This window comes from Eptesicus fuscus, chromosome 22, assembly GCF_027574615.1.
Source record: "Eptesicus fuscus isolate TK198812 chromosome 22, DD_ASM_mEF_20220401, whole genome shotgun sequence".
Classification (NCBI taxonomy): Eukaryota; Metazoa; Chordata; class Mammalia; order Chiroptera; family Vespertilionidae; genus Eptesicus; species Eptesicus fuscus.
In genome coordinates, this window is record NC_072494.1 from 20182531 (window position 1) to 20195320 (window position 12790).

Below are 12790 nucleotides of genomic sequence, written 5' to 3' on the forward strand. Positions count from 1 at the left end.
AGTAACTACCTGGCTGGAGGAGAACTGATTGGACAGAGGCCGGAACTGGAAGGGCGACACCTCGGTGGTCCTCCCAGTGCCAAGAGGCATAAAAATGCTGCTAAAATTATACGCTAGCATTTGGCCCTAAACTGAGTTAATGCAGGACCAGTCACTCCCTGCACCAAACATAGAACAGTTGGCAAAAACAGGCTCTATGTAGTAGACCCCAGGGAACAGGCAGGCTGCGCCTCAGGACCGGCCCAGCGTTAGGTTCCGATAAAACTATTAAGGCAACGGGTATTCTTCTGAGTGTAAATGTCACCGGCGTCTACACAGACAATGTGGCAATGTGCACGATGTACGTGGTTCTTGCGGACGAATGAGTGGAAATGTGGGCACATCAAGGGCTGTGGCTTGCTCCTGATGGCTGTGATGACAACTTGTGTGTGTGTGTGTGTGTGTGGCAGGGGGGGGTGGGGTGGTGGTGGTGGACATCTCAGGACATGCAGGATCTGGTTTAGTTTCCTAGCTCAGCGGTGGTTTCCTCGTGTCACTGTGGGGGAGGTTTCTGCCCAGACAGCACGGGGTTCTGCTCTCTCTGGAGAAGCCCACATTGAATAGTCGAGACAAGAAGACTCGTCCTTGACCCTCCCATGGAACTTGGGTGTTTCAACCTAAAGCACGTCCCTGCACGGAACTGCATGTTCCTGGCTGCTCTGTGAAGTAGGGCAGGGATCCTATGACCATGCTCCAGACGAGGAAACGGAAGTCCCGGGAAACCGATCTCAGGTCGCTGAGGGGTGAGGGGCAGCCTGGCCCGGGCCAGTGATTCGCAGCCCATGCCCAGCTCACTGGCCGGCAGGGAATCCCCGGGCAGCTCAGGCCTGGTCTGCTCGGGGCCCAGGTACCTGCAGTGCCGTTGAAGCCGCCGACGCGGAGCTTGTACAGGTTCCTGCTGTCCTCGACCGAGAACTTGTCGTAGTGGGCGAAGGCGGCCTCCTGGCCGTCACGCATGTCCACGCGCAGCTCGTAGCGGCCCTGGGACGTGATCCTGTGTATGTTGTCCAGCCCTGCGGAGACGAGCAGAGGATGCAGGAGCCTGGCCCCGGCGACGTGGGGAATGGGAGAGGAAATGGGACTGTGGCCTCTAAGATACGTCCCGGGGTAGAGGCGGGTTATCAGGGACTCCGACCCTCAGACAGATGGTCTGTTGTCAGACAGACCCGCCCGGACTCCGAATCGGCCCCTGCGGAGGGCCAGCCAGGTCTGCGGAGGCGCTCCCAGCCCAGGTCAGCTCGGGGCCTGACGTCTGGCCTGGCCTGGTGTCTGAGGAGCCCTGAGCCTCAGCACCCCGGCCCCGCCCCCGCCGCCTCCCTCCAACCTGGTGTGAGTAATGGTGGCAGGAGCAGTGCAGGGGCCTGAGTGCTCTGGCGTGAGTGATGGGGGCAAGAGGTAGGAACAGGGGTCACAGGAGTTGAGGGCGGACCCCGGGCCCAGGATGTCCCGACATCCACCTCCCAGCAGCCTGCGGTGGGGTCTGTCTACCATTCATTCCACGCCCCCCCTCTCTCAGCCGCCACATAACTCACAGCCGCCTCCCTCTTGGATAATCGCCTGAACGGGAGTCACTGCGCCCAGAAGCTGCATTCTCCACCCCCACGCCACAGGGCGACCTCCATCAGGGCCTGATGTGGGGGTGGCCCTCCCACCCCAACCCTGAGGAGCAGTTTATGCTCAGAGCTTCCCTGAGGATCAGACTGACCACACGTTTGCACTTTCCCCTGCTTTATCCTGCTTACCCTGCTCCCCCTCTCCTGAGAGCACCCCCAGATATACCCCTCGAATAAGAATCCCTGTCTCAGGCTCTGCTGCTAGGGAACCTGACTTAGGACAAACCAGGGGTCACAGTGTCACTCCAACCTGGGTGCTGCTGCCATACGGCACCTCCCCGGGCCAGGCCTCGTGCAGGAGCCCTCACTGGCTCCCTGTTGCCCACATTAAGTCCAGACGTCGCCTCCCCACTTTAGATACTACGGCCTTCATCCAACCACCCCGCCCCTTTCTCCTCCCCCCGCCTGCGCCTCTCCTCTGGTTTCCTCCCTGCCCCGCTGGCCACATCAGAGGGATCCCTGTCTTCCCTCTCCTCTGGTCCCGCGCACCCCTCACTGCCTCCCCGTGAGGCTGGAACAGTGGTCACAGGCTGCTGGGAGATGGGAGGGTGTCAGGATATCTCCCCCCCCTCCCCCGAGCCCCCGCCGTGTCTCAGGATCTGTGGCCTCCTTGCCAGGAGCTCACAGGTTAGTACGGCGTTTCCCGGTGTGGGACGGCATCTCTGATGAGGACAAATATCTGGGGCCTTAGGGCTACAGAACCTTGAACATCAGGGAGGGAGGTATTTCCAAATCCTATCCTTTTCCTAACAGATTAAGGAGCAGCCTTAAGCCTGATGCTAACCTTAACTCGCGTCTCGGTTTGGTGCTAGTACTTCTGTGGTTTAACACCCAGCACCTCTAAGCTCACTGTTAGCAGCAGCAGCGGCAGCATAGCAGGCCGGGAGGCCGGTTTAACGGCCATTGAATGACGTGCGTGTGGCTTTCCTGCATGGATTTCTGAGGCTCCCTTTTAGGGCTGCACCTAACCAGCTCTCCACTTGGGGCGATGCTTCCACGTTTCTTTCCCCAAACAACAGATTTATGAACTAAACAGTGATCTGGAGAAAATGTAAGTGCATGTAGCTCAGGTGTTTCACAGATGGGACGAAGGTCGTGGGGGCGGGGCACGGGTTCGGGGCACGGAGCCCCGCCTGCGGTGGGGGCACTGGCTCCGGGCACTGCTGTCTCCCAAGCAGTTTGCAAACTCGTAGAGGGCTGGATGTTTCCTAGTCATTGACTTCTCTCTCAATTTTTCTTACAAGACTTTTACCGTATATGTTTATTACCTACGTCAGCAAACACAGAGACACTAATAGACACTCCATAAATTCTTACCACTGACTGATAGCTACGCTTTACCTGCTATCCCCAGGCACTGCAATAGGTAACGGGGTTAAGAGATGAATATGATGTGGTCCCAGCCCCACAAGTTGACGTGATATAGTCAAGGGGGACCAGGAAACGGACACTGATTTGAGACAGGAAATTGGCCACAAAGAAAGGAGGGGCCAATTCTCCCGCAGGAAAGGGTGAGACCAATGGGAAGGACGGGCTCTCTGGTCTGTGATGGACGTGAAGGACACCATGGTGTGCAGGGAGGGACCGGCGCTCTTTGCAGAGGGAACATCAGTGACTCCGAACGTTCGCAGTTGGTGTGGGTGGGGCCGTGTGGGAGGGGAGAGGTGCTCAGGGGTGGGCGCAGGCTCCAAGGCAGAGGAGAGCGGCCCTGCCAGGAGCTCAGGTGCTTGGCTGTCACCTGGCGGCGAGGCGGAGTCCTGGAGACGGTTTGCACCGGGGGTTGGCTGCTGTGCAGGTTTTGGGTGTGAGGAAGATCACCCCAGTGGTCGTGTGGACGCTGAGTGGTCCTGGAGGCAGGGAGGCCAGTGAGGGGGAAAGCGAGTGAGGCCCGGATGAGATAGTGACCGGGAGGTGTAGGAGGCCGCCAGTTGGGAACACGCTCATCTCCTCTCCCCGCTTCCCCGTACCCGTGGCAGGACACCGCACCCAGAGGGAGAGGCAGGCCATCAGGATGTCCCGCCGTCTGCCTAGGCCAGGTGTGTGCTTCCCTTCTCACACCTGCTCAGTTCTCAGTCTTCACCTCTGCTCCTGTCAGACCTCGGGGACACTGACGGTCACCTCTATGCCATTCTCACTTCCCTCCCTCACGGCCAGGTAGGGAGTAACATCCTCCCACAGAACCGAGCGTGGCGCCTGACTCGTTCTTGTGAGGTGACCCGCCGCCCCGTGGCCCTCATGCCCCCTCGCACACCAGGCCGATCCACGCTTCATAGTTGCTTCCTGTCAAGATCCATCAGCATAAGAGACTATTAATGAGGATGGGAAGAGATGGGGCAGAGAGGAAAACACCACAATGAGATAAAAACAGATCAATAGAGCAGCCAAACAGAGCCAGAGGAACTGAAAGCAATTCACAAGCTGTCAACTTCTCAACAGACACGGGGGTGCCGATAACCCCAGATGGGCCCGGAAAGGAGAGTGCTGGACCCAGAGCCAGAGCAGCTCTCCGAGGGAAAGCAGAGCGGGGCCGTTACCCAGCCAAAACTCGTCCTCCAGGTTCCCGAAGCCAGCGCGGTACTCCGCCCACTTCCGGAAAAAGTCGGTCTGGCCATTCTGCCGCCTCTGGAACACCTGGGAAGAGAGGGGAGGAAGCTCGCCGGAGGAAAGTGGCTGCGAGCGAGTTTTCTATCTGCGAGGACAAGCTCGGACGAGGAGCACTGCGGGGCAGGGCTGGCGTTTGCACGGCCGTCCGTTCCCTGGAAGAACACAGCGCCTTCTCTCCAAGTGCAGAGGCCCTGGTGGAGAGGCCGGCTGTGATGTGGACACTAATTTGCACCCTGCAATGTACAAAGGACTCAGGGACACAGAAAGCCCCCAAACAGAGGGAGTTGGTGGCTCTCAGATCCGTCCTTTGCACCAGGGAGTGCAGCAGAGAGAGAGAGCATTTCTCACCGAAAGCACAGGCCCAACTTCACATCAGCAGTAACTGTCGTCATCCCATCACAGGCAAGGCAATTGCATATCATTCACTTTGCGAGCTGTTTAAGTGCTCATTTCATCTAACCTCCAATACATCAGCCTCGGCTTCAATTTCCAATTATGCTTTACGAAGGAGGCACAAATATGTCAGAAAGAGAAAAGGAAATGTCTCCCAAGTGTAGCTATTATGAGCACAGTCCCCATTTCACTCCATTTAAATACTCCTTGCCATGCGCACCCACCCAGCTAGCACGGGCTGCTGCGGGCCGGGCTGCGGGAACCCTCCCATTTGCAATGGGGCTGCATGATGGGCAGGGACGTTAGTGAGGCCACCCTTCCCTTCTCTCTGTCCTGAACTACCAGACGTGGAGGAGGGTAGGCACAGGAAATGGTGTCTCTTTTCCTAATCATTGTGCTCCCTGAGGCTGGGACAGCTCTGGAGACGAACTGGGGAGGCCAAGGAAGGATGGGGACACGGTGGCCTTGGTAACTGGAGGTGGCTGTCCATGCTCTGTCCCTCATGTGCCGTTGTCCTACAGAAAGGTCCTAATGGGCTCCCCACAGAGGCTCACCTCCGCGACTCCTCTTACAGCCCAGACCCCAGCGGGCAGGACCCGGGCCTGCGCTGCCATTGCAGAAGGAACCCCTCCCTGGGCCAGGCCACTGCAGCCTCCATATGTGGTTCCTCTCTCAGCCTGGCCAAGCCTATGACGGGGCTGCTGAAAAAGGGCCCTGAGGACAGTGACGAGCCCCCAAGAGGGACAGGAGGGGGGTAGCTGAAGGGACGGGCAGAGGATGTGAGGGGTGGGTCCGTGGGTGCTGTGCCCAGTGGATGAGGACACCGGGCTGTCTGCACACGCGGGGAGCAGCGTGTGTACTTACAATCCAGCCACCCCCGTCCGTGGTCATGTCGCAGTACACCTGGAGCTTCTGGCTGGGCTCTCCGTGGAGGAAGATGGTGTAGACCCCACTCAGAGTGTCGCCATTCATCAGGTGCTGGGCACAGTCTTGAGGGTGAGGGAACACCCGGCCCCCTGCACAGGAAAAGAGGCGACCTCCAGAAAGCATCCTTCCTCCCTCTCTGCGCGAGCCCCTTGAATCGGAGAAGGGTTCAGAGGGTCCGTGGGACCTCATCAAGAGCTGTGGGACACCCACTCTGGCCTCGCCCAGTGTGGGAACCATGCCTCGCCCTGCATCTCACTTAATGGATGGAGCAATCAGACAGTAGACCAGAGAGCTGGGCTCACGGTCTGGCTCCTCCACTTATCTGTTGTTTAGCTTAAGCAAATGGCCTGACTTCCCTGGGTATCAGTTTTCTCATCAGTGAAATGGGGATAATAAAAATACCCCTCCCCCCAAAGGTGAAGATGTGAGTGGTTACTAAGGCGATGGTTACAGGTGCATGGGCCACAGGCATCCCTGGAGGGCCTCCTGTCACAGGATGAGAGGCATCCAAGCCAGCAGTCGCCAACCTTTCGGACCTCAGGGAGCACCAGTGGTCTGCAGACCACGGGTTGGCGACTGCTGATAAACAAAGCCTTCCGCCATCCTCACAGCAGACACTTAGGATCGCCCCGACAAGCTCAGTGTTAGCAAGAAGACGGCATCTATTCTTTGTGCAGAATCATCTCCCCATTGGACTTGACCCAGTGGCTGTGCTCTCCAGTTCAGTGTAAGCTTACAGAAGCGGCAGGGGAACACCCTGCCTCTCATCTTTCAGAGAGAGCAGCCCAATTTGTAGAACAATATCTAATTAGCTGAAAGAGAAGCTTAAATCATGTGTCTTGAAGAGCTTAGCTTTAGGGCACATTTTAGTGCTTAGTAGGCAAGCTGAGGAGGAGAGACCAGCGGAGGGCTCTCTGGACTGCAGGAGCTGAGAGAGCACGGGGCCCAGGAAACAGAAGGTGCGGTAGAGGTGATCCTGCAGCCTTGAACTGTGCAGCAGTCATGAAGGGGCTGGGTAAGGACCTCATGGGCCAGACACCACAGTGCCCCCTAGTGGCAGTGCTTGTGCACTGCAGGGTGTGACCCCAGGCCACTTGGAAAGCCTGCTGGAGGATCAGAGCAAGTGACAGCCTAATGCCACACAAGGAAGGAGACATAGAGCCTCGTTGAAGGCCCAGGTCATCTGAGACACCTGTCACGGATCATCAGGGAAGCACCCTGCGTTGGGGAGAGGTTGTGGGGGTTCCATAGACTTTACAACAAGCCCCTCTGGAGATGAGTTAACCCCCAGCACAGGCTGCCTTTCGCTCTGCCACACCCCGGGCCAGGGTGGCTCCCTTCGCCGGCGGTTTGGAACAAAGGCACCACCTACTTCAGGGAATGACAGCGGATTTCTACAGAACTTGTGCTCTGCCAAGTGAGTTTTCATTTTCACTTAGTTCTTGCAAGAAACGTGAGAGGAAGGCAGATCATTGTGAATCAAAAAACTTATTTCACAGAGGAGACTGCACTTGGAGAGATCGCATGACTTCCTCCCGTCACCGGAACTCGGGTTTCCAACCTTTGTCAGGTGCTCTGGGCTCTCTGCTAACCGGACTAGAACACAAGACCGGTTACGGGACCCACCTCCACCCGTGGGCAACGGATGAATTAATGTCTGGATCTATCTCGTGAACACACAAAGCCCCGAAGGCTACAGTGACCTGGAAAAGGCCCCATGTTCAAATGAGCTGCCTTTACCCGCACCGGAAACCCATGTCCTGACTAGCTGCAGGAATGCTCTTCGCTCTCTCTCATCGGCAGCTTGTCCTGGGGCTCATGAGTGCTCCCCATCCCACCTGTGCCTGGAAGTGGGGGACAGCTGCCAGTGAGCCCCTCCCCGGCTGTTGCTGTGGGAACCCCGCGATTGTTTCCCAGCTTCCAGGCCTTCTCCACCTGGTCCCGGGAGCAGCCAGCCTTCTCTCACGGCCTGGATTTCTCACTTTGAAAGATCAGCACAGAATGTTTTTGGTCTTCAGTGCACTCCTATCTTGTGCTCTAACAGCCCCTTCTCCTGAATCAACTCAGCTTCTTAAAGGAGCCAGAACCCCACATTTCTACCCAGTACCCAACATGTGTGTCCCCCATCATCTTCTCCCAAATCTTAAAATGACAGCCTCCTACCAGCACGCATATAAAACTAAACCAGACTTCAGAATAAGTGAGTAATCTTACGCAGGCTACTTCACATTGACCACGCAGATTATTTAATACTTACTAGTATGTTGTGGATACTTTTAAAAGGCTCAAACATACTAGTTGCTTTAAAGGTAGATCTACCAAAAACTAAGGTAATAAACTGAGATGACTTGCCCTGGAGAAGAGACGTTTTGAAATATCAGAAGGACTGTCATATAAAAGAATTCATTTTTTTTAAAGTGAAAAAATGGGAATACAGTCAACTTGGGATGAAATGTGATCTCAGTGGTGTCACAAGTGGAATGAAGGGCCTTGATTCAAGTTCAGATTCCTGTCTGCTGACTTAGCGTGTCAGGGGGGTACGGGGGGGCTCCCTAGTGGATCATGTTTTACTAGAGCTCCTCAGAGGCAGGTGCCCAGCAGGTTGGGAACCCCACTCTTCCTCTGTACATTCTCCTCTTCTCTGAGAAGCCAAGAAGTGGAATTGGATACCTGGACTGTGTCTCCAGTGGTCGGCTTTCTCTGCCTCAATCCATATAGCTGCCTGGATAGACTCAGAGTCTCTCTCTCCCGATTTCCTTTTCTCCATTTCCTTCCCTCTCTCTTTCCCATAGGTGTGTCTTGAGTAGACAGGTCCCAAGATTTAGATGGGGGGTGGGGATGGGGAAGAAGAAAGAAGAGAGTCTATTTGTACTTGAGTTTAAGCCTTGGTTCCAGTTGTTACCATTAGGTGCGCTTTGGGGTTACTGGACTTCGGCTTAGCTAATAATGAAGACCACACTGATTACTGTTCCGCCGCGTTCATTGCGTATGTGCTGATTCGGACATTTTTAGGGAATTGTTGGGACAGATTTCATGCATCTGAGACACTCTCGATGTCCTGCCATCTACTATCAGCAGAAACACACCTTTAGCCTCACAGATCATCAGTAATTTTTCTCAAGGCAGACATCTCAGGACCCAGAGCAGCGCGGGAGGCTTCCTTCCCTGCGGTGCAGTAGCTGGGCCCGCCTGGCAGAGAGGCTTTGTCTGTCTTTAAGGCACAGGCTGTGTTGATTGCCAAGTTAAGAGGGACGCAATGCCAAGTGATCGGGACACTGAAATGGCTCATGGTTAAGTGTTTCTAGATGTAATTGTGAGATCGATAGGACAGGCACTTACCGGAAGAATTGCTCAGAAATTGGTTTGTGTTGGGCATCGGAAGGCTGACTGCGAGTGGAGTGAGGTGAGCTACGTGACGCTCAGAGCAATCAGACAGCTCCAGCAGCTGGGAGTAAAGGAAGAGACCTTTCCGGTCCCTGCCCCGTCCCTTCTGTGTGGGGGTTCCTGGATACAGTCTCTAAAATGGTCTGCGTTAGTGGCTTTGGAGAGTGTCTGTCCACTGCCTGTCCTTACGGCCTTAGCGTCAGGACCAAAGCGAGATGTCGGCGTTTCTCTCTGAGGACAGACCCAGCAGAGCAGGGTGTGCGGCTCTACAGCAGCGCAGGGACCGCCTATGGCCACCGGAACTTACTAGGAGGTGTCTTTTCCCCAGAAGTGGGTTTGTGGTTGGCAGGTTTGTGGGAAGAGCAAAGTTACCTGGTCAGCCCATACAGGCCATCAAACCTGCCACCTTAGCCACCTTGAGCGCATCTTCTAACTCATTTACCTGTTTATCCTTTTATGCATTTGTTCAAAAAAACATATAGGAAGCGTCTGTTGAGTTCTGATTACCGGGCTAAGAGATGGAAATATAAAAGAGAAAAATATATAGTCCCATCTTTCAGGTTGCTCACACTCTGGTGGGAGAAACATAATCCCAAATTCTATGTGCTTTGGAAAGAGATAAACACAGGGAGCCATCAAAACTGGGGAGTGAGCATGCCATGAAGCCCGGGGCTGGTGAGGGTAAGGTGAGCGGTGGGGCCTGGGACGGGGTAGGGATTACCAGGTGCTAATCAGAAAGGGCTTCTTAGTTTAGGAACTGATTGATATAGAAGTAAGCCACAAATTGGTGGGGAAGGTGTTTCCGGCCAATGAAAGTGCATAGCCTATTTTGGGAAACTGTAGGTTCAGCCAGGAGACAGAGCAAGGGCGGGTTGGATGGGTGAGGGAGAGCCTTGGGGAGGAAAATGGGGACTGGATTATGCCACTTAAAGAGCTAAAGCTTCTGAAGGCAATAGGCTGAAGAGTCCAGCAATGGACCCAAAGCTCAAGTTTTTAGAAAGCTTGTTCTCATTGTGAGTGAGATGGGGGTGAGAATGAATGAGATGGGGGTGAGACTGGAGGTAAGACTCGTTTAGGAGGTAGTAGTAGTGGGAATCGAAGAGGAGAGGTGGCAACAGACTTTGAGGAGGTGATGGGAACGGAGAATCAACTGAGTCATGGCCAGCTTGGATGTCTTCCTTATACACAGAGTTGCTGAGGAAGGTTCTCAAGCTTTGCAGACCACCCGCTTTCTACCCATCAGGCTTCTAAGTCTTCCCTTTGAAGACCAACTAAAGGCACCCTAACAGTAGAGAAACGTTCTGACATAATCTGCCTTACTATTCCTGGGACTCACTTATATCAGGAGACCCACTTCCATGGCAGATTAGTTGATCATAGACTGGCAGCTGCCAGACTTGTCTCTGTGTCCTGGCTTCAGCATGGCAAGGGGAGGGTTGGGTCATGGTAATGCCATCTCTCTGGTCTCTTCCTGTCCCTACTTGCATCCATTCTCCATATCTGAACCAGAGTGACATTTCTATAGTATAAATGTGATCTCTGTCTCTCACGTGCCAACAACCTCCCAATGATTTCTTCAACGGGATGGCTTCTTGCAATTAGAATACAACCCCAGGTCCTCACCATGACCCACAAGGACCTGCCTGGTACTCCTTTCCCTTTACCACTGGCTTTCTGTTAAGCTTCGGAACATACCAAACTCATTCCTCCCGCTGGGTGTAGTCATCGCTCTTCCCTCAGCCTGAATGCTCCGCCTTGTCGATTCACTCTCATCTTTCATGTCCTGGCTCAAATGGCCTGACATCCTAGCTGAGGGAAGGGGCTGGGGCTGGGGGAAGGAAGTGGCAAGTGACCATGAGGAAAGCCTTTCTAGTACAGGAGCCGTCCTGGAAATTAGCTCTCCACATCGGTCCCTAGTCCATTACTCTGTTTATTTTTTATGGTCTCACCACTACTTGAAATTACCCCATTTCCTCCTTTTGTCTGTTCCCCACTGCCTCATGCCCTTGGAGTGTTTAGTATAGTGTGTAACCCACTGTGAAGGATCATTCAATATCTGTTAAATGTAAGATACCATGTGGACACTATTTTCCTTCCTATGATTATGAAAAGGGAAATAGAAATGAGATTTTCTGAGAGCATTTGGGACAGCATGGCTGAAAATGGGCCCGATCAAATTCTGTATATAGTGACATTCAAGGCCCTATGGCAGGTGGCATTACTGCTTGACAAAACTCACTGCTCTCCCTATAGAAGGACCACACATCCCTGTCCAGTAGAGTAGTACAGACAACTCTATCTAAATAAATTCAGTGACATGGACCAATTCCTTGAAAATCATCACCTACTGAGAGTCACCCAAGATGAAACAGACAACCTCAGGGGTACTATTAACTGATAACTCTGCGGATTTGCATGGCCCACCATCTGCTGTCCCAGAACCCAGGGTTGGCCAATCTTCATTAATTTTCACAACTTCCTGAAAGGAAGCTTGTATTAGAATAGACTCTGAGAGTTTCCCTAAAAAGCCCCAGAGATCAGCTCAGCCTGGATGTAGGATCCCAGGGACTGGAGCAAAGGCAATAAAGAAAACTTCTCATTCCCCATCTCTGGAAACCTCCACAAATGATTGTCTCCGCTTAACCTCAAGGTTAAGACAGCCTATTTTATAGTGTTCACTGCCTGTGAGGACAGCTTCAGCGAGCGCCTTGTTTGCCGCTTATAGGATTAAAAGAGACAATGAGATCTGCTTCTCAGGAGATCACGTCGCCCAGTCTCTGTTGCTCTGCGGGGAGTCTTTGTTTTCTCATTTATATTCGTGTCTCCAAAAGACAAGTAGACCTTGGATGAAATTTCAGGCGACAGTAAATTATAAATAATGCATCCATATTTTTCTCTTCTGTTCTACTTCTATTAAATTCTCCTTGGAGTTTTGTGCAAACACCAGGGACAAGAGGACAGGAAGCTATTAATGTGATTGTTAGAATGAGATGGGTTTATGTTCTAAGACAGGCATGCAACCAGGGAAGACATCTTGGTCAAAGGAGGCTTTGCAGAAGCCAATCTTTTCTCTCTCTATTTTTATTTCATTATTTTAACACCTCAACTCTTTTCCAGCCCACTAAGGAGTCATCTGTTTGAAATGAGTCTCTTTTCTTGGCCCACCAAGGACAAGATGTGTGTTTGTCAGTGGATGCAGGCCACTTAGGGACCCAAGTTTAAGCTCTTTCATTCCATAAAACAAGACATAAAAAGTATTTAGAATGACCGGCTGAGACCAGCGTCCTAAGAATAGGGTGATGCTAAGTGGAAAGTTCAGGTACTGTCAATGAAGTCAGAATGGATGCTGGTCGCTAGACTGAAATTAGCCTCTGAATCCATCAGCCCTGGTTGCTATCATAGAGGAAGCTCTGGGGTTCCTCAGCAGGAGTAATTCATGGGGCTCAGACTGGCAGCGCTCCAGTCTTCCCAGTAAGCGCAATGCCCTGATCTTTGTTTCTCCTTCTCCTCCTCCTCCTCCTTCTTTCTCCCCCTCCTTCGTTCGAAATAGGAGCCCACATATAGAGCCTACGGGGTGCACTATGTGACCTCCAGTGTGTGGGGGAGTAAGTGAGGGTTCTGATAGGGTGGCGTGGCAAGGCAGTGAGGACGCATTTATAGTGACATTCAAATGACCGTGCAGGTTTACCATAATTTATTCAGGGATCTTTGCATTTGGGGGCGCTGTTTATGTTTCTGTCATCTGTGTCCTTTTTACGGGAAAGAAATTCTTAATTCAGTGAAAAGTTCCAATCCAGGGCCTTTGGATGGCAGCTTGGAAAGAGGAGCTT

The 12790-nt window shown here is 53.2% G+C and overlaps 1 protein-coding gene across 1 annotated transcript in view; it reads right to left on the bottom strand.

Annotated features, from left to right (window-relative positions):
- The window catches only part of TNR (tenascin R), a 58061-nt gene that overhangs the window by 1420 nt on the left and 43851 nt on the right, over positions 1-12790 (bottom strand). Inside the window, exons 17-19 of the mRNA XM_054711611.1 lie at positions 5514-5665; positions 4187-4283; positions 891-1052 (exon numbers count right to left, since the gene is read on the bottom strand). Coding sequence (XP_054567586.1) covers positions 891-1052; positions 4187-4283; positions 5514-5665 — 411 coding nt within the window. The remainder of the gene's footprint in view (positions 1-890; positions 1053-4186; positions 4284-5513; positions 5666-12790) is intronic.